Genomic DNA, 25,935 nt, shown 5'->3' on the forward strand with positions numbered 1-25,935 from the left:
TGTACTTCTTTCCAGGGACCCATAGGGCTATTGTCAAAAGTATTGCACCGTATAGGGAATAGGGTGACATTTGGGATGCACATGGCAAACATGCTAAATCATTTCATAGCATTTAAACCCAGCTGGCATGATGTTATGTAAATATAATTTCTCTGAACACACAGTTGTTATGTAATTCCAAGTTTTTGCTTTGCAGTGATTGCCAAATGGTTTGATGCTGTGACCACAGATATTATTTTGCTGTTTTAAATGATTGAAGTCCATTCATATTCACTCCTCTATTGATAAAGTGCATTTTCTTCTTTCATCTAGGACAAAACCTAGAAAGGAACCAGGCTCCGGGAGGGCCAGTCCTCTACTGGCTGTACTGGGTAGACCAGAGGAACCAGGCTCTGAGGGGTGACCAGTCCTCTACTGACTGTACTGGGTAGACCAGAGGAACCAGGCTCTGAGGGGTGGCCAGTCGTCTACTGGCTGCACTGGGTAGAGAGGAACCAGGCTCTGAGGGGTGACCAGTCCTCTAATGGCTGTACTGGGTAGAGAGGAACCAGGCTCTGAGGGGTGACCAGTCCTCCACTGGCTGTACTGGGTAGACCAGAGGAACCAGGCTCTGAGGGGTGGCCAGTGGAAAATGTCAGGGTTCTATAGCAGCAGGCAATGGGAGATGTGTACATAGAGATCTGTCCATAAAAATGAATAAAGGGTCTCTATCATCATCAGCTCTATGGTTTTGGTCTCCTTCATCTCACTGGTCATCAGGTAACTCAACCTAGACTGGTCTCCTTCATCTCACTAGTCATCAGGTAACTCAACCTGGTCTCCTTCATCTCACTAGTCATCAGGTAACTCAACCTGGTCTCCTTCATCTCACTGGTCATCAGGTAACTCAACCTGGTCTCCTTCATCTCACTAGTCATCAGGTAACTCAACCTGGTCTCCTTCATCTCACTAGTCATCAGGTAACTCAACCTGGTCTCCTTCATCTCACTGGTCATCAGTGACATTACTGTTTCTTTGATTGACGTCACTAACTCCTTAATGACTTCCCTGCCTATATAACGGTAAAAAAAAACTCTTCTTAGACATGATTATCTTAGGACTGGCCCTCAGAACAGGTTCATCTTGTTTTGAAATTGTGATGTTGCCTGGAAACCATTCTGTGTCAATCAGCTATGGTGACACTTCTCAGCTGTGTGAGTGTGTGTGTGTGTGAACACAGCAGGAAATGTTTTTTTTCTTTGTAGACGGTAAACTCCTTCCCTGTTTATTCATCCTTTTCGTCCATCCGTTGTTTCCCTTACAGTAAGCACGGCAGTGACCAACTTCTTCACTAAGCACCAAGTGCATAACAACAACAAAGACGGACATAGATATATGACTCGGCTCTGACTACCCAGTGAAACCCTGACTGAGGTCTTACCTGACTCCGAGCAAACAGATGGTCTTTAGTACCGAGGACAGGGTCAGGGAAGCAATGACAGTTTCACCCTGAAAGCTCTTAGACCCATAATGAGATTAGATGAGGTGTTGATGGACTATATAGATGGAGACAGGGATTATGTCACCAGTTTACTCCAGGTCAGAAAGAGTATTACACCACATGATGCACATGATGCAGATTGACATTAAAGTCTGAAAGATTATGAGAACTTGTCCCCCCCCCCCAAAAAAAAAATGTGAATGAGCTATTTAATCGTGGAAGTGTCATATATGGTCTGCTTTTCACACGTAGAGGAGGAACCAGGAAGAGCAATTCTGGTATTCGTGGTATTTTGGTCAGTAAAACATTCTTCTGACGGGCCCTTCCCAACAATGCAGAGAGAGAGAGTTAACAACAGGTGTAGACCTCACAGTGAAATGCTTCCTGACGGGCCCTTCCCAACAATGCAGAGAGAAAGAAAGAAATAATAAAAAACTATTAACATGAGGGGATGGCAGGATAGCCTAGTGGTTAGAGTGTTGGACTAGTAACCGAAAGGTTGCAAGTTCAGATCCCTCACCTGACAAGGTACAAAATCTGTCGTTCTGCCCCTGAACAGGCAGTTAACCCACTGTTCCTAACCCGTTATTGAAAATAAGAATTTGTTCTTAACTGACTTGCCTAGTTTAAATAAAGGTAAATAAATAACCAATCAATAATGATAACTTTACTACTGTATATACACACTGGTTACCAGTACTGAGTCAATGTGTAGGAGGGGTACAAGGTAATTGAGGAAGATATGGACATATAAGTAGGGATGAAGTGACGAGGTACCAGGATATGTAATAAATAGTAACATCAGTGAATGTGATGAGTCAAAAGAGTTGGTGCAGAAAGTTAAATATTACATTACATTGTGAAACAGATAGTTAAATAGTTAAATAGTTAGTTTGGTTAACTATTGGTTAACTAATGATTAGCAGTCCCCTTGGAGGGGGTTTTAAAATGATTTAATGAGACAAAATCCCCAAATACTTCATATTTTCTACAAGATCAGAAACTATTGTGCACAATTTAACAACATATCAACCTAAAGGTCAGAGGTCATCATAGATATGAACACGGTTTATTATTAGATCATAAAAATTCACCTTCCAACTATTCAGCTGAGTCAGATCTCTTGTTCTCCAGATTAGTGAATGTTGGTGTCTCCTGCCATCTGGTGTAAACGTGAAGGGAATAGGACAGATTTAAAGGGATCGTCAACAACCAGCTGAAGAGTTAGAGATCAATACCAACCCACACATAATGAGGGGTCAGACACCACATAATGAGGGGTCAGACACCACATAATGAGGGGTCAGACACCACATAATGATGGGTCAGACACCACATAATGATGGGTCAGACACCACATAATGAGGGGTCAGACACCACATAATGAGGGGTCAGACACCACATAATGATGGGTCAGACACCACATAATGATGGGTCAGACACCACATAATGATGGGTCAGACACCACATAATGAGGGGTCAGACACCACATAATGAGGGGGTCAGACACCACATAATGAGGGGTCAGACACCACATAATGAGGGGGTCAGACACCACATAATGAAGGGTCAGACACCACATAATGAAGGGTCAGACACCACATACTGAGGGGTTGAAACACTGTTATCATGAGAGAACCAGACCCCGTGGATGAGCCCCTGTAACGTCTGACTGCTACTGAAACACTGTTATCCTGAGAGAACCAGACCCCGTGGATGAGCCCCTGTAACGTCTGACTGCTACTGAAACACTGTTATCGTGAGAGAACCAGACCCCGTGGATGAGCCCCTGTAACGTCTGACTGCTACTGAAACACTGTTATCCTGAGAGAACCAGACCCCGTGGATGAGCCCCTGTAACGTCCTGACTGCTACTGAAACACTGTTATCCTGAGAGAACCAGACCCCGTGGATGAGCCCCTGTAACGTCTGACTGCTACTGAAACACTGTTATCCTGAGAGAACCAGACCCCGTGGATGAGCCCCTGTAACGTCTGACTGCTACTGAAACACTGTTATCCTGAGAGAACCAGACCCCGTGGATGAGCCCCTGTAACGTCTGACTGCTACTGAAACACTGTTATCCTGAGAGAACCAGACCCCGTGGATGAGCCCCTGTAACGCCTGACTGCTACTGAAACACTGTTATCCTGAGAGAACCAGACCCCGTGGATGAGCCCCTGTAACGTCTGACTGCTACTGAAACACTGTTTTCCTGAGAGAACCAGACCCCGTGGATGAGCCCCTGTAACGTCTGACTGCTACTGAAACACTGTTATCCTGAGAGAACCAGACCCCGTGGATGAGCCCCTGTAACGCCTGACTGCTACTGAAACACTGTTATCCTGAGAGAACCAGACCCCGTGGATGAGCCCCTGTAACGTCTGACTGCTACTGAAACACTGTTATCCTGAGAGAACCAGACCCCGTGGATGAGCCCCTGTAACGTCTGACTGCTACTGAAACACTGTTATCCTGAGAGAACCAGACCCCGTGGATGAGCCCCTGTAACGTCTGACTGCTACTGAAACACTGTTATCCTGAGAGAACCAGACCCCGTGGATGAGCCCCTGTAACGTCTGACTGCTACTGAAACACTGTTATCCTGAGAGAACCAGACCCCGTGGATGAGCCCCTGTAACGTCTGACTGCTACTGAAACACTGTTATCCTGAGAGAACCAGACCCCGTGGATGAGCCCCTGTAACGTCTGACTGCTACTGAAACACTGTTATCCTGAGAGAACCAGACCCCGTGGATGAGCCCCTGTAACGTCTGACTGCTACTGAAACACTGTTATCCTGAGAGAACCAGACCCCGTGGATGAGCCCCTGTAACGTCTGACTGCTACTGAAACACTGTTATCCTGAGAGAACCAGACCCCGTGGATGAGCACCTGTAACGCCTGACTGCTACTGAAACACTGTTATCCTGAGAGAACCAGACCCCGTGGATGAGCCCCTGTAACGCCTGACTGCTACTGAAACACTGTTATCCTGAGAGAACCAGACCCCGTGGATGAGCCCCTGTAACGCTGACTGCTACTGAAACACTGTTATCCTGAGAGAACCAGACCCCGTGGATGAGCCCCTGTAACGCCTGACTGCTACTGAAACACTGTTATCCTGAGAGAACCAGACCCCGTGGATGAGCCCCTGTAACGCCTGACTGCTACTGAAACACTGTTTTCCTGAGAGAACCAGACCCCGTGGATGAGCCCCTGTAACGCCTGACTGCTACTGAAACACTGTTATCCTGAGAGAACCAGACCCCGTGGATGAGCCCCTGTAACGTCTGACTGCTACTGAAACACTGTTATCCTGAGAGAACCAGACCCCGTGGATGAGCCCCTGTAACGCCTGACTGCTACTGAAACACTGTTATCCTGAGAGAACCAGACCCCGTGGATGAGCCCCTGTAACGCCTGACTGCTACTGAAACACTGTTATCCTGAGAGAACCAGACCCCGTGGATGAGCCCCTGTAACGCCTGACTGCTACTGAAACACTGTTATCCTGAGAGAACCAGACCCCGTGGATGAGCCCCTGTAACGTCTGACTGCTACTGAAACACTGTTATCCTGAGAGAACCAGACCCCGTGGATGAGCCCCTGTAACGTCCTGACTGCTACTGAAACACTGTTATCCTGAGAGAACCAGACCCCGTGGATGAGCCCCTGTAACGCCTGACTGCTACTGAAACACTGTTATCCTGAGAGAACCAGACCCCGTGGATGAGCCCCTGTAACGCCTGACTGCTACTGAAACACTGTTATCCTGAGAGAACCAGACCCCGTGGATGAGCCCCTGTAACGTCTGACTGCTACTGAAACACTGTTATCCTGAGAGAACCAGACCCCGTGGATGAGCCCCTGTAACGTCTGACTGCTACTGAAACACTGTTATCCTGAGAGAACCAGACCCCGTGGATGAGCCCCTGTAACGTCTGACTGCTACTGAAACACTGTTATCCTGAGAGAACCAGACCCCGTGGATGAGCCCCTGTAACGTCTGACTGCTACTGAAACACTGTTATCCTGAGAGAACCAGACCCCGTGGATGAGCCCCTGTAACGTCTGACTGCTACTGAAACACTGTTATCCTGAGAGAACCAGACCCCGTGGATGAGCCCCTGTAACGCCTGACTGCTACTGAAACACTGTTATCCTGAGAGAACCAGACCCCGTGGATGAGCCCCTGTAACGCCTGACTGCTACTGAAACACTGTTATCCTGAGAGAACCAGACCCCGTGGATGAGCCCCTGTAACGCCTGACTGCTACTGAAACACTGTTATCCTGAGAGAACCAGACCCCGTGGATGAGCCCCTGTAACGTCTGACTGCTACTGAAACACTGTTTTCCTGGATGGATCAGATTTACTCACAGAACAGAACACAAGACCATGAAATATTGAAATGATGAAATCTGGGTCATGTTGCAGAGTGTTGGAGTGAAACACTTCTGGGAGCATGGAATCAGATGATGTAGGCTAGAGCTGGGCGACATGGACCAAATATTCATATCGCGACAAGGTTTTGTTGTGGTTGTTGTTGTTGTTGCGATAACGATAAATCAGCAATAAATTAATTAAAAATAAAAACATCATTTTTGGGGGGAAGAGCTGCATGATATGGAAAATAACGTGTATGGGCCTATTATATATATATATAATATAATATTCATTACAAATGGAGCCTTGCTCGGCTCCATTCTCTGTTGGCACATCAAAACCATTCTAGCAAACAGTCTACTCCGGTTGTAAAGTAGTGCAGAGAACTCTATAGAGATGAGAAGTACATGATACACTCACAGAAAGCTGTCCTCTCTGTAACTTGAACAGCTGTAGTTGCATTGAAAACGGTCTTTTCACAGCGAACTGCATTTTGAGTAACGATCATAGTGCTTGTGTTTCCCATAATGCAATACTCACCTACTCTATACCTCCACCTATTAATCTCTCCCTTCTCCATCCTCACGGAGGGAGTGAGAGTGGCTCTCTCCCACAGCAGCCCGCAGTGAAACAAGGACAGTGAACTACCCTGGAACATGGAAGGTAAGGCTTAATCTGTAGTGAACTACCCTGGAACATGGAAGACAAGGCTTAATCTGTAGTGAACTACCCTGGAACATGGAGGGTAAGGCTTAATCTGTAGTGAACTACCCTGGAACATGGAAGGTAAGGCTTAATCTGTAGTGAACTAACCTGGAACATGGAAGGTAAGGCTTAATCTGTAGTGAACTACCCTGGAACATGGAAGGCAAGGCTTAATCTGTAGTGAACTACCCTGGAACATGGAAGGCAAGGCTTAATCTGTAGTGAACTACCCTGGAACATGGAAGGCAAGGCTTAATCTGTAGTGAACTACCCTGGAACATGGAGGGTAAGTAGTAATATGTTCTTCCTCTGTCATCCTTACCCGCACCTACAGTCACATACCTCTTTACCTCCACCTACAGTCACATACCTCCATACCTCCACCTACAGTCACATACCTCTATACCTACAGTCACATACCTCTATACCTACAGTCACATACCTCTATACCTCCACCTACAGTCACATACCTCTATACCTCCACCTACAGTCACATACCTCTATACCTCCACCTACAGTCACATACCTCTATACCTCCACCTACAGTCACATACCACTATACCTCCACCTACAGTCACATACCACTATACCTCCACCTACAGTCACATACCTCTATACCTCCACCTACAGTCACATACCTCTTTACCTCCACCTACAGTCACATACCTCCACCTACAGTCACATACCTCTATACCTCCACCTACAGTCACATACCTCTATACCTCCACCTACAGTCCCATACCTCCACCTACAGTCCCATACCTCCACCTACAGTCACATACCTCTATACCTCCACCTGCAGTCACATACCTCTATACCTCCACCTACAGTCACATACCTCTCTACCTCCACCTACAGTCCCATACCTCCACCTACAGTCACATACCTCTTTACCTCCACCTGCAGTCACATACCTCTATACCTCCACCTACAGTCACATACCTCTCTACCTCCACCTACAGTCACATACCTCTATACCTCCACCTACAGTCCCATACCTCCACCTACAGTCCCATACCTCCACCTACAGTCACATACCTCTTTACCTCCACCTGCAGTCACATACCTCTATACCTCCACCTACAGTCACATACCTCTATACCTCCACCTACAGTCACATACCTCTATACCTACACCTGCAGTCACATACCTCCACCTACAGTCACATACCTCTATACCTCCACCTACAGTCACATACCTCTCTACCTCCACCTACAGTCACATACCTCTATACCTCCACCTACAGTCCCATACCTCCACCTACAGTCACATACCTCTTTACCTCCACCTACAGTCACATACCTCTTTACCTCCACCTACAGTCACATACCTCTTTACCTCCACCTACAGTCACATACCTCTATACCTCCACCTACAGTCACATACCACTATACCTCCACCTACAGTCCCATACCTCTATACCTCCACCTACAGTCCCATACATCTACCTACAGTCACATACCTCCACCTACAGTCACATACCTCTATACCTCCACCTACAGTCACATACCTCTATACCTCCACCTACAGTCACATACCTCTATACCTCCACCTACAGTCCCATACCTCCACCTACAGTCCCATACCTCCACCTACAGTCACATACCTCTTTACCTCCACCTACAGTCCCATACCTCTATACCTCCACCTACAGTCCCATACCTCTATACCTCCACCTACAGTCCCATACCTCCACCTACAGTCACATACCTCTTTACCTCCACCTACAGTCCCATACCTCTATACCTCCACCTACAGTCCCATACCTCCACCTACAGTCACATACCTCTTTACCTCCACCTACAGTCACATACCTCTATACCTCCACCTACAGTCCCATACCTCCACCTACAGTCACATACCTCTTTACCTCCACCTACAGTCACATACCTCTATACCTCCACCTACAGTCCCATACCTCTATACCTCCACCTACAGTCCCATACATCTACCTACAGTCACATACCTCCACCTACAGTCACATACCTCTATACCTCCACCTACAGTCACATACCTCTATACCTCCATCTACAGTGCCATACCTCTCTACCTCCACCTACAGTGCCATACCTCTCTACCTCCACCTACAGTCACATACCTCTTTACCTCCACCTACAGTCACATACCTCTCTACCTCCACCTACAGTCACATACCTCTCTACCTCCACCTACAGTCCCATACCTCTATACCTCCACCTACAGTCACATACCTCCACCTACAGTCACATACCTCTTTACCTCCACCTACAGTCCCATACCTCTATACCTCCACCTACAGTCACATACCTCTATACCTCCACCTACAGTCACATACCTCTATACCTCCACCTACAGTCACATACCTCTATACCTCCACCTACAGTCACATACCTCTATACCTCCACCTACAGTCACATACCTCTTTACCTCCACCTACAGTCACATACCTCTATACCTCCACCTACAGTCACATACCTCTATACCTCCACCTACAGTCCCATACCTCTATACCTCCACCTACAGTCCCATACCTCTATACCTCCACCTACAGTCCCATACATCTACCTACAGTCACATACCTCCACCTACAGTCACATACCTCTATACCTCCACCTACAGTCACATACCTCTATACCTCCACCTACAGTCACATACCTCTATACCTCCACCTACAGTCCCATACCTCCACCTACAGTCACATACCTCTATACCTCCACCTACAGTCCCATACCTCCACCTACAGTCCCATACCTCCACCTACAGTCCCATATCTCTTTACCTCCACCTACAGTCACATACCTCTATACCTCCACCTACAGTCACATACCTCTATACCTCCACCTACAGTCACATACCTCTATACCTCCACCTACAGTCACATACCTCTATACCTCCACCTACAGTCACATACCTCTATACCTCCACCTACAGTCACATACCTCTCTACCTCCACCTACAGTCACATACCTCTATACCTCCATCTACAGTGCCATACCTCTCTACCTCCACCTACAGTCCCATACCTCTATACCTCCACCTACAGTCACATACTTCTATACCTCCATCTACAGTCCCATACCTCCACCTACAGTCACATACCTCTCTACCTCCACCTACAGTCACATACCTCTATACCTCCACCTGCAGTCACATACCACTATACCTCCACCTACAGTCACATACCTCTATACCTTCACCTACAGTCCCATACCTCCACCTACAGTCACATACCTCTATACCTCCACCTACAGTCACATACCTCTATACCTCCACCTACAGTCACATACCTCTATACCTCCACCTACAGTCACATACCTCTTTACCTCCACCTACAGTCACATACCTCTATACCTCCACCTACAGTCACATACCTCTTTACCTCCACCTACAGTCACATACCTCTATACCTCCACCTACAGTCACATACCTCTATACCTACAGTCACATACCTCTTTACCTCCACCTACAGTCCCATACCTCCACCTACAGTCACATACCTCTATACCTCCACCTACAGTCACATACCTCTATACCTCCACCTACAGTCCCATACCTCTATACCTCCACCTACAGTCCCATACCTCTATACCTGCACCTACAGTCCCATACCTCTATACCTCCACCTACAGTCCCATACCTCTATACCTCCACCTACAGTCACATACCTCTATACCTCCACCTACAGTCACATACCTCTATACCTCCACCTACAGTCACATACCTCTATACCTCCACCTACATTCACATACCTCTATACCTCCACCTACATTCACATACCTCTATACCTCCACCTACAGTCCCATACCTCTATACCTCCACCTACAGTCACATACCTCTATACCTCCACCTACAGTCACATACCTCTATACCTCCACCTACAGTCCCATACCTCCACCTACAGTCACATACCTCTATACCTCCACCTACAGTCACATACCTCTATACCTCCACCTACAGTCCCATACCTCCACCTACAGTCACATACCTCTATACCTCCACCTACAGTCACATACCTCTATACCTCCACCTACAGTCACATACCTCTATACCTCCACCTACAGTCCCATACCTCTATACCTCCACCTACAGTCCCATACCTCTATACCTCCACCTACAGTCACATACCTCTTTCACTCCACTGGGTGTTCAGTTCCCTCCTCCAAGATGCATAACAAGGACTATAACACATCAGAAAGGCCATGGCTGATCTTCTGTCACGTTGCAGGTTGAACGGTTCACCTACAGGTTCACCTACAGGTTCACCTACAGGTTTGACCAGGTGGTCTAATGTCGAGGTGATTCCACTTCAAATGCTGTTGTGATGAACATTTACAGTTCGGTCATTTAGCAGACACTCTAATCCAGAGCCATTTACAGTCCGATCCAGGTTTTATAGTCCGGTCCAGGTTTACAGTCCGGTCCAGGTTTATAGTCCGGTCCAGGTTTTTAGTCCGGTCCAGGTTTACAGTCCGGTCCAGGTTTACAGTCCGGTCCAGGTTTACAGTCCGGTCCAGGTGCCTCACATCTGAATAACTGTGATTTTAGAGTGTTATATCACTGTCAATGATTTGACTCTGAGGAGTTTCAGTGAAAGCCTGCAGTGGGTGGCAGACAGACCGGACTGTTGTTGTAATAGCGCTCAACAACCACCAGATGGGGCGCTGCAACTGTTGACAGAATACGAGCAGGCTTATGTAGCTATTGACCTGAGGTGAGAAAACCCTTAAGGCTGTTCCTATACCTCTCTGCATGTTATAACAGGCTCCACCATGAAGATATTGGACCTGGTGGAGGGACGACTGCTCCACACACACACACACACACACACACACACACACACACACACACACACACACACACACACACACACACACACACACACACACACACGCCAGGTAGGCTATATACACACGCCAGGTAGGCTATATACGCACGCCAGGTAGGCTATATACACACGCCAGGTAGGCTAGACACACACGCCAGGTAGGCTAGACACACACGCCAGGTAGGCTATATACACACCAGGTAGGCTATATACACACACGGTAGGCTAGCCACACACACCAGGTAGACTACACAAACACACCAAGTAGGCCACACACACACACACACACACACACACACACACACACACACACACACACACACACACACACACACACACACACACACACACACACACACACACACACACACACACACACACACACACACACACACACACACACACACACACACACACCTACCTCAGACTTCAAAATAAATGTAATTCCTTCGTTCATTTTGTCATTCATCAGACTCTCTTATCCAAAGCAATTTACAGGAGCAATCACAGTTAGGTGCACATAGACAGATTTCACCTAGTCAGCTCAGGATTTATACCAACAAGCTGTTGGTTACTGGCCCAACCTCTTAACCCCTCGGCTTCCACTCAGTCCACATTTATGTAGGGTGTCCTCTTTCAGTTGTATGTTTGAATGATCACTGTGTTTTAGAAATGTCAAGGAAGGAAGCCGCCTACCCACTGAGTGACTCATAGTGAGAGAGAGAACCTCCTCCTCCTCCTCTCCTAATTCTGCATCATGTTGCTTGTTCTGGCTGGGAGAGGAGAAATCTCTGTCTATGGGACTAGATTCTCACCACCATGTGGGAGCTCTCTCTCCCTCCTCAAGTGAAGTAGATAATAAACAAAAGTGAAATAAACAATAAAAAAAATAAACAGTAAACATTACAGAACAGAAGTTACACAAAGTAAAAAAGACATTTCAAATGTCATATTTTGTCAATATACAGTGTGGTAATCATGTGCAAATAATTAAAGTACAAAAGGGAAAATAAATGACTGTAGAGGTATAGGAACAGCAGCCAACCAAAGTAAAACCAAATGCATGCTTTTCAACCATTCGCTGCCTGCACCCGCACGCCCGACTAGCCTCACCACCCTGGATGGTTCCGATCTTGAATATGTGGACATCTATAAGTACCTAGGTGTCTGGCTAGACTGTAAACTCTCCTTCCAGACTCATATCAAACATCTCTAATCTAAAATAAAATCTAGAGTCGGCTTTCTATTCCGCAACAAAGCCTCCTTCACTCACGCCTCCAAACTTACCCTAGTAAAACTGACTGTCCTACCGATCCTCGACTTCGGCGATGTCATCTACAAAATAGCTTCCAATACTCTACTCAGCAAACTGGATGCAGTTTGTCACAGTGCCATCCGTTAGGAACAGCAGCCAACCATATGCCTGAGCCTGGAGGTGGTTCAGGTGAGGAAGGATTTTGATGCCCCACTTTCCGGCAGAGGAGTTTCCCGGAAGCTAATCCAGCTCCGCCAGGTGCAGTGGATTTCCGCACGTTGGCAGCGGAGAGTATGTGGAACCCGGAAGCATTGTTCAACATGTTCCTGCACAGCATCTCGGAGGAGGTTAAGGACGAGCTTGCGGCTCCACAGATCTTGACTCCCTCATTGCTTTGACCATCCGCATCGGTGGGCGATTGTGGGAGCGATGGACGGAGAAGGAATTTGATGCCACTCGCACATCCATGGATTCAACCTCACCTCCGAGCCATTCTAGAAGTCCCCGATGGTCCCGTGGCCGTGGGCACCCGAGGTTTCCTGACCTTCCTTGAGAGGCACTGTTTCCCGAGCAACTAGACAGAGCTGGGCTGTCGCCAGCGGAACGGCAACACAGGATCAGCACAAGGAGCTGTCTGTATTGTGGGACTTTTGGTCATTTTGTGCCCTTGTGCCCGGTGAAAGACCAGGCTCACCGGTAGGAGTGAGTACTCTGGTGGGCCATATGGAGAACATTTCTGCTTCCCTGACTCACACCTCTTTTCATGTCATTCTGCTGTGGGGAAACCAGACCAAATCTCTCTGGAACCTCATTGACTCTGGGGCTGATGAGAACTTTTGGACGCCATACTGGCTTCTGGGCTGAACATCCCCCCTCAGCCCCTCTCCATTCCCGTGTATGTGAGAGCATTGGACGGGCGCTCTATAGGTCGGGTTGCCCATAACACCACTCCCATCAACCTACGTGTGTCAGGAAATTACAGCGAGACCATTCAGTTCCTGCTCATCAAGTACCCCCAGATTCCCATGGTGTTGGGATTCTCCTGGCTCCGGCGACACAACCCACTCAAAAACTGGTCTACGGGTGCCATCATGGGCTTAAAGTAAACAATTTCACTAATCAAAAACACAGTCCTACGGCACACAGCTACAAAGTACTTCACAAAAAGTCATACAGACCAACAACGAAACACAGGACATGCCAAGACTCTCTCTCTGAGCAACAACCAATACAGGACATACCAAGACTCTCTCTGAGCAACAACCAATACAGGACATACCAAGACTCTCTCTGACCAACAACCAATACAGGACATACCAAGACTCTCTCTCTGTCCAACAACCAATACAGGACATACCAAGACTCTCTCTCTGACCAACAACCAATACAGGACATACCAAGACTCTCTCTGACCAACAACCAATACAGGACATACCAAGACTCTCTCTGACCAACAACCAATACAGGACATACCAAGACTCTCTCTCTGTCCAACAACCAATACAGGACATACCAAGACTCTCTCTCTGTCCAACAACCAATACAGGACATACCAAGACTCTCTCTCTGAGCAACAACCAATACAGGACATACCAAGACTCTCTCTGAGCAACAACCAATACAGGACATACCAAGACTCTCTCTGAGCAACAACCAATACAGGACATACCAAGACTCTCTCTCTGAGCAACAACCAATACAGGACATACCAAGACTCTCTCTCTGACCAACAACCAATACAGGACATACCAAGACTCTCTCTCTGTCCAACAACCAATACAGGACATACCAAGACTCTCTCTCTGACCAACAACCAATACAGGACATACCAAGACTCTCTCTCTGAGCAACAACCAATACAGGACATACCAAGACTCTCTCTCTGTCCAACAACCAATACAGGACATACCAAGACTCTCTCTGAGCAACAACCAATACAGGACATACCAAGACTCTCTCTGAGCAACAACCAATAGAGGACATACCAAGACTCTCTCTCTGACCAACAACCAATACAGGACATACCAAGACTCTCTCTGACCAACAACCAATAGAGGACATACCAAGACTCTCTCTCTGAGCAACAACCAATACAGGACATACCAAGACTCTCTCTCTGACCAACAACCAATACAGGACATACCAAGACTCTCTCTGAGCAACAACCAATACAGGACATACCAAGACTCTCTCTCTGTCCAACAACCAATACAGGACATACCAAGACTCTCTCTGAGCAACAACCAATACAGGACATACCAAGACTCTCTCTCTGAGCAACAACCAATACAGGACATACCAAGACTCTCTCTCTGTCCAACAACCAATAGAGGACATACCAAGACTCTCTCTGAGCAACAACCAATACAGGACATACCAAGACTCTCTCTGAGCAACAACCAATAGAGGACATACCAAGACTCTCTCTCTGACCAACAACCAATACAGGACATACCAAGACTCTCTCTGACCAACAACCAATAGAGGACATACCAAGACTCTCTCTCTGTCCAACAACCAATACAGGACATACCAAGACTCTCTCTGACCAACAACCAATACAGGACATACCAAGACTCTCTCTGTCCAACAACCAATACAGGACATACCAAGACTCTCTCTCTGACCAACAACCAATACAGGACATACCAAGACTCTCTCTGACCAACAACCAATACAGGACATACCAAGACTCTCTCTCTGAGCAACAACCAATACAGGACATACCAAGACTCTCTCTCTGACCAACAACCAATACAGGACATACCAAGACTCTCTCTGAGCAACAACCAATACAGGACATACCAAGACTCTCTCTCTGACCAACAACCAATACAGGACATACCAAGACTCTCTCTGTCCAACAACCAATACAGGACATACCAAGACTCTCTCTCTGTCCAACAACCAATACAGGACATATCAAGAACCTCTCTCCATCCTAACAAAGGAACACAGGCTTTTAAAGCTGCAGAAGGAGTCGGTAATTGAAAACAGCTGTATCTCCTGACGAGAGGGCGGGAACAGAGCGCCAATCATCAATGAGGCCGACCAATCAGCTGCTTAGTATCCAGGAAGCCATTTCCTGAAACACACACATACAAACCCAAAACACAGATAGTTCGAGTCTCTGATATTTATTAGTATCCATGGGGCAGAAAAGAGAATGGTTGTGGACATCCAAAAATATCATAAAAAGGGTCAAAACTGGAAGCACTAGCAAAAGAGAGATAAGGAAAATCAGGAGCACTGGAAAAACATGTTGGTTAACTTGACAAGACAAGACGAACTGGCACAGACCAACAGGGATAAATACACCGGGGAAAATAAGCGACACCTGGAGGGGGTGGAGACAATCACAAGGACAGGTGAAACAGATCAGATTAACCCACCCCCCCTACCCTCCTCTGCGTCCAGGACGCATACCTGGCTGACCGGGGTGTCGGCAGTGAAAAATCATCGATGACGGCCGGGTTCAGGATGTCTTTAGCAGGAACCCAGCACTTCTCCTCCGAGCCATAACCCTCAGTCAACCAGGTACTGGAAACTCCTCCCCCGTGGTCAAACCCTCAGGAGGCCTCTCACCCTACACGCTGGCTGGCCACCGATGACACGGGGGGGGGGGGATAGAAACAGAAGACAGAGGACTGTGAGACAAGGGCTTAATCCTGGACACATGAAAAGTTGGGTGAACACGGAAGGTACCCGGCAACAGCAGGCAGACAGCAGTGGGACTATGGACTCTAGAAATGGGGAAAAGATCAATGAAATGGGGGTAATTTGGTGGAATTTTACCCGGGGGGGGGGTCCCGAGTGGTCAACCATACCCTCTGCCCAATACGACAGCAGGGAGCCTGAGTCCGCTGGTGATCCGCTTGTCGACGATACCTGGAAGTGGGAAGATCTGCTCCAGCTACGCCGACGGCAGATGGGAAGAGCGGAGGCTGATACCCCATGGAACATTCGAAGGGGAGAGTCCAGTGGCCGAGCAGGGGAAAGTGTTCCTGGCATATTCCACCCAGACCAGATGCTGACTCCAGGTGGTGGTGTTACCGGCAACGAGACACCGGAGTGCCGGCTCCATGTCTTGATTGGCTCGCTCCGACTGGCCGTTGGATTGGGGATGAAACCCGGAGGACAGACTGGCCAACGACCCGATAAGGGTGCAGAACGCCTTCCAGAACTGGGATGAAAACTGAGACAACGTTGACCCAGGAATCCATGGATTTGAAAGACTTGGTGCACCATGAGCTCCTTGGTTGAAGGTAACTTAGGGAGAGGGATGAAATGGGCGGCCTTGGAGAACATGTCAACATGTCAAGGTCAGGATGGTGGTGTTGCCATCTGACGGAGGAAGCCCAGTGACAAAATCCAGGGAAATATGGGACCAGGGGTGATGAGGAACAAGAAGTGGCTGAAGGAGGCCGGAGCATCCTGACGGAGCTTGCCGTGGAGTTTTGCTTTGAGCACACACCATGCATGCGGCGATGAAGGCAGAGACATCAAGAGCCATGGTGTCGGAGGAATTCAACGAGTACCAAGATGAGAGGTAATCCTGGAGGGGTGAGCCCATTCCAGGACTTGAGGCAGGAACGAACATCCGGTTATCCGCCCCCTCCCCCCATGGCTGGGAAAGTTGTCCTTCGCGGACCAGAGCCTCAATAGCCTCAATACCCCAGACAACTGAAGCTGCCAAAAATGAGGGAGGATGGTCTCTGATTCAGCCCCTCCAGCCACTCCTCCAGCTATCTTAACCGCTAGGAGTTCTCGGTTGCCAACGTCATAGCTCCTCTCTGCCGAGTTGAAACGATGGGACATGAGATCCGAGACCGTATAACCCTGGAGGCAAAAATCCCAAAACAACAGGGATGTGAGGAGACTCGATGAGGAGAAGCTGTATTTACTCACCAGATATCCACAGATTAATGGGAACTGTGCTGTGCTTGACTCTATCAATGGAACGGCCATACAGTGCTCTGGCATCCATGGGAACAGCGTAGTCTGCCACACTGCGGGAGTCTTGACGTAATTCCAGTAGTTTTCGGGCCGCCTCTCTCCCGGATACCGGAATAATCAAACACCTTCCTCACCTCTGCCAATAAAACCTCTAGATGACGACAAATGGCAGATTGTTGCTCCCAAGCTGCAGTAGCCCAGGAGAGCGCCCTTCCAGAAATTATCGTAATAATATAAGCTATCTTCGATTGGGCCGAAGGGAACAAAGATGGCTGTATCTCAAATATAAGGGAGCACTGAGAAAGAAAACCCAGGTTCCAGGATCCCCAGAATATCGCTACAGAGGAGGTGGTAAACGGGGTACTCGGGGAGTCGCTGTACAAACTCACCACTAATAGAAAAAAGGTTCCTGGGTGGTAGGAGGTTCTCAGAGGCTGCCTATGAGCGAACTCCCTGATTTAGGAACCCCTCCACAACATTCCTCTGAAAAGGATGCATTCGAAATTCAAAAATATATTTTAGAAATATGTAACTTTCACATATTTCACTGGTCGTGAACCAAAGATCATAAGAAAGTCCAGGAGGTACAGAGTGGCAGGCAGGCTCGAGGTCAGGGCTGGCGGTATGGTCAGGCAGGCTCGAGGTCAGGGCCGGCGGTATGGTCAGGCAGGCTCGAGGTCAGGGCAGGCGGTATGGTCAGGCAGGCTCGAGGTCAGGGCAGGTGGTATGGTCAGGCAGGCTCGAGGTCAGGGCAGGTGGTATGGTCAGACAGGCTCGAGGTCAGGGCAGGCAGTATGGTCAGACAGGCTGGAGGTCAGGGCAGGCTGTATGGTCAGGCAGGCTCGAGGTCAGGGCAGGTGTTATGGTCAGACAGGCTCGAGGTCAGGGCAGGCAGTATGGTCAGACAGGAAACACAGGGATAAATACACCGGGGAAAATAAGCAACACCTGGAGGGGGTGGAGATCCCAGAGGCACTGACTGACACCCTGACACAGCTCTCGACTCTGACTGACACCCTGACACAGGTCTCTACTCTGACACACCCTGACACAGCTCTCTACTCTGACTGACACCCTGACACAGCTCTCTACTCTGACTGACACCCTGACACAGCTCTCTACTCTGACTGACACCCTGACACAGCTCTCTACTCTGACTGAGACCCTGACACAGCTTTCTACTCTGACTGACACCCTGACACAGCTCTCTACTCTGACTGACACCCTGACACAGCTCTCTACTCTGACTGACACCCTGACACAGCTCTCTACTCTGACTGACACCCTGACACAGCTCTCTACTCTGACTGACACCCTGACACAGCTCTCTACTCTGACTGACACCCTGACACAGCTCTCGACTCTGACTGACACCCTGACACAGCTCTCTACTCTGACTGACACCCTGACACAGCTCTCTACTCTGACTGACACAGCTCTCTACTCTGACTGACACCCTGACACAGCTCTCGACTCTGACTGACACCCTGACACAGCTACCTACTCTGACTGACACAGCTCTCTACTCTGACTGACACCTTGTTAAAACTGCAATATGTCACTTTTTGTGCAACCTGACCAAATTCACATAGAAATGTTATTTTATAGATCTGTCATTCTCATTGAAAGCAAGTCTAAGAAGTGGTAGATCTGTTCTATGTGCTCTATTTCTATGATTCCGGTTCTTAAGTTTTAGTTTTTGTGTCTTTTTTACTTTTGGTTTTGTCCACCAGCTGAAAATACAATGTATTTATTTCTGTGAAATATATTCCACAACGGTTTAAATGGTACAATGATTCTCTCCACTGTACTTGCTTGTTTTGTCATATAAACTGAAATTGCGCGAATTATTAGAATTTTAGCAACCAGCAAATGGCGGAGTGATTTCTGCATAGTGCATCTTTAAGACACAGAGAAGAAGAGCAAGTTGGGGACACCACAGAAATACTCCTCTCCATTTCTTTTTAAAACCATCTTTTCCCATTTGAGTGATATGAAATAAATCTGCAATGTGTTGCACATTATCACTTTTGTTTATGTTAATGTGTTGCACATTATCACTTTTGTTTATGTTAATGTTTAAGCACATTGTTTGATGTGATGCCAAAGGCAAATGTCCATTCGTCTCAGGATGGACAATACAATTATTTTCTACAGCCCAGTCCCAGCTGATGGTGTGGAAGACTAACTTTGAGAAGGAGGAGGAGGAGGAGGAAGAGCAGGAGTAGCGGGAGAAGGAGCAGGAGGAGGAAGAGGAAGAAGGGGAAGAGGAGGAGGGGTAGGAGGAGAAGGAAGAGCAGGAAGAGGAGGAGCAGGGGGAGGAAGAGCTGGAGGAGGAGAAGAGGAGGAGGAGCAGGTGGAGGCTCCCGGACCTCCCTGTTCCACAGCCAGGTACACTACTTTATAATACAATAGAATGTCTGGAATGTCCCTCAGATTGTTAGAATGTTCTGGAATGTTCCTCGGATCTTTAGAATGTTCTGGAATGTCACTCAGATCTTTAGAATGTTCTAGAATGTTCAAGAATGACTATATGGCAGGATGTAATCTGTTCCAGGCCTCTGGTTATGATTACATTCCAAATTACACCTTTTCCCCTATATAGTGCACTACTTTTGACCAGGGTCCATTGTGCTCTGGTGAAAAGTAGTGCCCTATTTATTTTTTATTTATTTATTATTTCACCTTTATTTAACCAGGTAGGCTAGTTGAGAACAAGTTCTCATTTGCAACTGCGACCTGACCAAGATAAAGCGTAGCAATTCGTTACACATATAACAACACAGAGTTACACATGGAATAAGGAGTTACACATGGAATAAACAAAAACAATGAGTCAATAATACAGTAGAACAAAAGAAAACAAAAAGTCTATATACAGTGAGTGCAAATGAGGTAAGTTAAGGAAATAAATAGGCCATGGTGGCGAAGTAATTACAATTTAGCAATTAAACACTGGAATGGTAGATCGGCAGAAGATGAATGTACAAGTAGAGATACTGGGGTGCAAAGGAGCAAGATAAATAAATAAATACCAGTATGGGGTAGGTAGGTATGTAGGTATGTAGGTATGTAGATAGATAGATAGATAGATAGATAGATAGATAGATAGATAGATAGATAGATGATGGATGGATGGATGGATGGATGGATGGATGGATGGATAGATGGATAGATAGATAGGAGCGTCTATAAAGGGAATATAGGGTGCCATTGTGCTCTGCTGAAAAGTAGTGCCCTATAAAGGGAATAGGGTGCCATGGTGCTCTGCTAAAAAGTGGTACACTATAAGGGTCCATTAAGAATGCAAAACTAGTTCTACTGATGTTTGAAACCTCTTCTCACCAATCTCTAGGAACTTTGGCTGTCACTGGGAGGCTGGGTTTGAACATGCTTCCTTCTCTAATTCCTTACCTCCTTTCGTCCCTGATCCCTCCCTCTCTGTTCCCTCCCTCCCTGCTCCCTCCCTCCTCCCTCTCTCCCTGCTCCCTTCACCCTCCCTGCTCCCTCTATCTCTCCCTGCTCCCTCTATCCCTCCCTGCTCCCTTCACCCTCCTTGCTCCCTCTATCCCTCCCTGCTCCCTCTATCCCTCCCTGCTCCCTTCACCCTCCCTGCTCCCTCTATCCCTCCCTCCTCCCTCTCTCCCTGCTCCCTTCACCCTCCCTGCTCCCTCTATCTCTCCCTGCTCCCTCTATCCCTCCCTGCTCCCTTCACCCTCCCTGCTCCCTCTATCCCTCCCTCCTCCCTCTCTCCCTGCTCCCTTCACCCTCCCTGCTCCCTCTATCTCTCCCTGCTCCCTCTATCCCTCCCTGCTCCCTTCACCCTCCTTGCTCCCTCTATCCCTCCCTGCTCCCTCTATCCCTCCCTGCTCCCTCTATCCCTCCCTGCTCCCTTCACCCTCCCTGCTCCCTCTATTCCTCCCTCCTCCCTCTATCCCTCCCTGCTCCCTCTATCCCTCCCTGCTCCCTTCACCCTCCCTGCTCCCTTCACCCTCCCTCCTCCCTCTATCCCTCCCTGCTCCCTCTATCCCTCCCTGCTCCCTCTATCCCTCCCTGCTCCCTCTATCCCTCCCTGCTCCCTCCCTGCTCCCTCTGCTACATCCTTCCCTCTCTCTCACCCTGCTACCCTGCTCATCCCCTTCCCTGCTCCCTACTTCCTTCCTGCCCTGCTCCTTCTCACCCTCCCTTCTCCCTACCTCCTTCTTGCCCTGCTCCCTCCCTCTCTCCCTCCCTGCTCCCTTCCTCCCTGCTCCTGGGGTCATACCATCAGCCTTTTGAAACTAGCTGGGTCTATTGTCCTGGGTCATACTATCAGCCTTTTGAAACTAGCTGGGTCTATTGTCCTGGGTCATACTATCAGCCTTTTGAAACTAGCTGGGTCTATTGTCCTGGGTCATACTATCAGCCTTTTGAAACTAGCTGGGTATATTGTCCTGGGTCATACTATCAGCCTTTTGAAACTAGCTGGGTCTATTGTCCTGGGTCATACTATCAGCCTTTTGAAACTAGCTGGGTCTATTGTCCTGGGTCATACTATCAGCCTTTTGAAACTAGCTGGGTCTATTGTCCTGTGGTCATACCATAAGTGCTTAGTATTCTAGGTTACATAGGTTGTTATGGTACAGAACCATATTGACAATATATTTGTTATCATTATATCCATGTTCTTACATGGCTCAACAGATCGTTCAGATCGTCATAGTTGTTCCACTTCATTGAGGGGAGCAGAGGAGAGCAGGGGATGGTGCCATCTCTCTCAGCAGCACAAACATGTCATTTAAAATGGAGAGGGATGTCTGTCTGCTGGTGATATGCTGAGAGAATATCTTTGATCTAAACCCTAACATCCACACATCACGCAATATCACAGGACACGGATTTCATCATTTCCTTTCTTCAATGACACATTTATATTCATGCATCTTCTTCTCTCCTATCTTTGTGTCTACTTCCTGGAAACCCCAAAATAATGACACAGAGAGAGCAGAGAGGGATGGATTGAGACAGAGATACAGGGAGAGAGAGAGCAGAGAGGGATGGATTGAGACAGAGATACAGGGAGAGAGAGAGCAGAGAGGGATGGATTGAGACAGAGAGAGAGCAGAGAGGGATGGATTGAGATAGAGATACAGGGAGAGAGAGAGCAGAGAGGGATGGATTGAGACAGAGATACAGGGAGAGAGAGAGCAGAGAGGGATGGATTGAGACAGAGAGAGAGCAGAGAGGGATGGATTGAGACAGAGAGAGAGCAGAGGGATGGATTGAGACAGAGATACAGGGAGAGAGAGAGCAGAGGGATGTATTGAGACAGAGATACAGGGAGAGAGAGAGCAGAGAGGAATGGATTGAGACAGAGATACAGGGAGAGAGAGAGCAGAGAGGGATGGATTGAGACAGAGATACAGAGAGAGAGAGAGCAGAGAGGGATGGATTGAGACAGAGAGAGAGCAGAGAGGGATGGATTGAGACAGAGATACAGAGAGAGAGAGAGCAGAGAGGGATGGATTGAGACAGAGAGAGAGCAGAGAGGGATGGATTGAGACAGAGATACAGGGAGAGAGAGAGCAGAGAGGGATGGATTGAGACAGAGAGAGAGCAGAGAGGGATGGATTGAGACAGAGAGAGAGCAGAGGGATGGATTGAGACAGAGATACAGGGAGAGAGAGAGCAGAGGGATGTATTGAGACAGAGATACAGGGAGAGAGAGCAGAGGGGGATGGATTGAGATAGAGATACAGGAGAGAGAGCAGAGAGGGATGGATTGAGACTGAGATACAGGGAGAGAGAGCAGAGAGGAATGGATTGAGACAGAGATACACACAGAGAGAGCAGAGAGGAATGGATTGAGACAGAGATACAGGGAGAGAGAGCAGAGAGGAATGGATTGAGACAGAGATACAGGGAGAGAGAGCAGAGAGGAATGGATTGAGACAGAGATACACACAGAGAGAGCAGAGAGGGATGGATTGAGACAGAGATACACACAGAGAGAGCAGAGGGATGGATTGAGACAGAGATACACACAGAGAGAGCAGAGAGGGATGGATTGAGACAGAGATACACACAGAGAGAGCAGAGAGGGATGAATTGAGACAGAGATACACACAGAGAGAGCAGAGAGGGATGGATTGAGACAGAGATACACACAGAGAGAGCAGAGAGGGATGGATTGAGACAGAGATACACACAGAGAGAGCAGAGAGGGATGGATTGAGACAGAGATACACACAGAGAGAGCAGAGAGGGATGGATTGAGACAGAGATACAGGGAGAGAGAGCAGAGAGGAATGGATTGAGACAGAGATACAGGGAGAGAGAGCAGAGAGGGATGGATTGAGAGAGAGAGAGAGCAGAGAGGGATGGATTGAGACAGAGATACAGGGAGAGAGAGCAGAGAGGGATGGATTGAGAGAGAGAGAGAGCAGAGAGGGATGGATTGAGACAGAGATACAGGGAGAGAGAGCAGAGAGGGATGGATTGAGACAGAGATACAGGGAGAGAGAGAGCAGAGAGGGATGGATTGAGACAGAGATACAGGGAGAGAGAGCAGAGAGGGATGGATTGAGAGAGAGAGAGAGCAGAGAGGGATGGATTGAGACAGAGATACAGGGAGAGAGAGAGCAGAGAGGGATGGATTGAGACAGAGAGAGAGCAGAGAGGGATGGATTGAGACACAGAGAGAGCAGAGAGGGATGGATTGAGACAGAGATACAGGGAGAGAGAGAGCAGAGAGGGATGGATTGAGATAGAGATACAGGGAGAGAGAGAGCAGAGAGGGATGGATTGAGACAGAGATACAGGGAGAGAGAGCAGAGAGGGATGGATTGAGACAGAGAGAGAGCAGAGAGGGATGGATTGAGACAGAGATACAGGGAGAGAGAGAGCAGAGAGGGATGGATTGAGACAGAGATACAGAGAGAGAGAGAGCAGAGAGGGATGGATTGAGACAGAGAGAGAGCAGAGAGGGATGGATTGAGACAGAGATACAGGGAGAGAGAGAGCAGAGAGGGATGGATTGAGACAGAGAGAGAGCAGAGAGGGATGGATTGAGACAGAGAGAGAGCAGAGGGATGGATTGAGACAGAGATACAGGGAGAGAGAGAGCAGAGGGATGTATTGAGACAGAGATACAGGGAGAGAGAGCAGAGAGGGATGGATTGAGACAGAGATACACACAGAGAGAGCAGAGAGGGATGGATTGAGATAGAGATACAGGGAGAGAGAGCAGAGAGGAATGGATTGAGACAGAGATACACACAGAGAGAGACCAGAGAGGGATGGATTGAGACAGAGATACACACAGAGAGAGCAGAGGGATGGATTGAGACAGAGATACACACAGAGAGAGCAGAGAGGGATGGATTGAGACAGAGATACACACAGAGAGAGCAGAGAGGGATGAATTGAGACAGAGATACACACAGAGAGAGCAGAGAGGGATGGATTGAGACAGAGATACACACAGAGAGAGCAGAGAGGGATGGATTGAGACAGAGATACACACAGAGAGAGCAGAGAGGGATGGATTGAGATAGAGATACAGGGAGAGAGAGCAGAGAGGGATGGATTGAGACAGAGATACAGGGAGAGAGAGCAGAGAGGGATGGATTGAGAGAGAGAGAGAGCAGAGAGGGATGGATTGAGACAGAGATACAGGGAGAGAGAGCAGAGAGGGATGGATTGAGAGAGAGAGAGAGCAGAGAGGGATGGATTGAGACAGAGATACAGGGAGAGAGAGAGCAGAGAGGGATGGATTGAGACAGAGATACAGGGAGAGAGAGAGCAGAGAGGGATGGATTGAGACAGAGATACAGGGAGAGAGAGCAGAGAGGGATGGATTGAGAGAGAGAGAGAGCAGAGAGGGATGGATTGAGACAGAGATACAGGGAGAGAGAGAGCAGAGAGGGATGGATTGAGACAGAGAGAGAGCAGAGAGGGATGGATTGAGACAGAGATACAGGGAGAGAGAGCAGAGAGGGATGGATTGAGATAGAGATACAGGGAGAGAGAGAGCAGAGAGGGATGGATTGAGACAGAGATACAGGGAGAGAGAGAGCAGAGAGGGATGGATTGAGACAGAGAGAGAGCAGAGAGGGATGGATTGAGACAGAGGGAGAGCAGAGGGATGGATTGAGACAGAGATACAGGGAGAGAGAGAGCAGAGGGATGTATTGAGACAGAGATACAGGGAGAGAGAGCAGAGAGGGATGGATTGAGACAGAGATACACAGAGAGAGAGCAGAGAGGGATGGATTGAGACAGAGATACAGGGAGAGAGAGAGCAGAGAGGAATGGATTGAGACAGAGATACAGGGAGAGAGAGCAGAGAGGAATGGATTGAGACAG

The 25,935-nt window shown here is 48.1% G+C and overlaps 1 protein-coding gene across 1 annotated transcript in view; it reads left to right on the forward strand.

Annotated features, from left to right (window-relative positions):
* LOC124004219 (dual specificity protein phosphatase 6-like) overlaps positions 1-19,042 on the forward strand; it is a 56,234-nt gene extending 37,192 nt beyond the window's left edge. The window contains exons 3-5 of the mRNA XM_046312983.1: positions 13,540-13,735; positions 16,480-16,744; positions 18,644-19,042. Coding sequence (XP_046168939.1) covers positions 13,540-13,735; positions 16,480-16,744; positions 18,644-19,042 — 860 coding nt within the window. The remainder of the gene's footprint in view (positions 1-13,539; positions 13,736-16,479; positions 16,745-18,643) is intronic.
* Positions 19,043-25,935: the final 6,893 nt, after the last annotated feature.

This window comes from Oncorhynchus gorbuscha, linkage group LG18 (assembly GCF_021184085.1).
Source record: "Oncorhynchus gorbuscha isolate QuinsamMale2020 ecotype Even-year linkage group LG18, OgorEven_v1.0, whole genome shotgun sequence".
Classification (NCBI taxonomy): domain Eukaryota; kingdom Metazoa; phylum Chordata; class Actinopteri; order Salmoniformes; family Salmonidae; genus Oncorhynchus; species Oncorhynchus gorbuscha.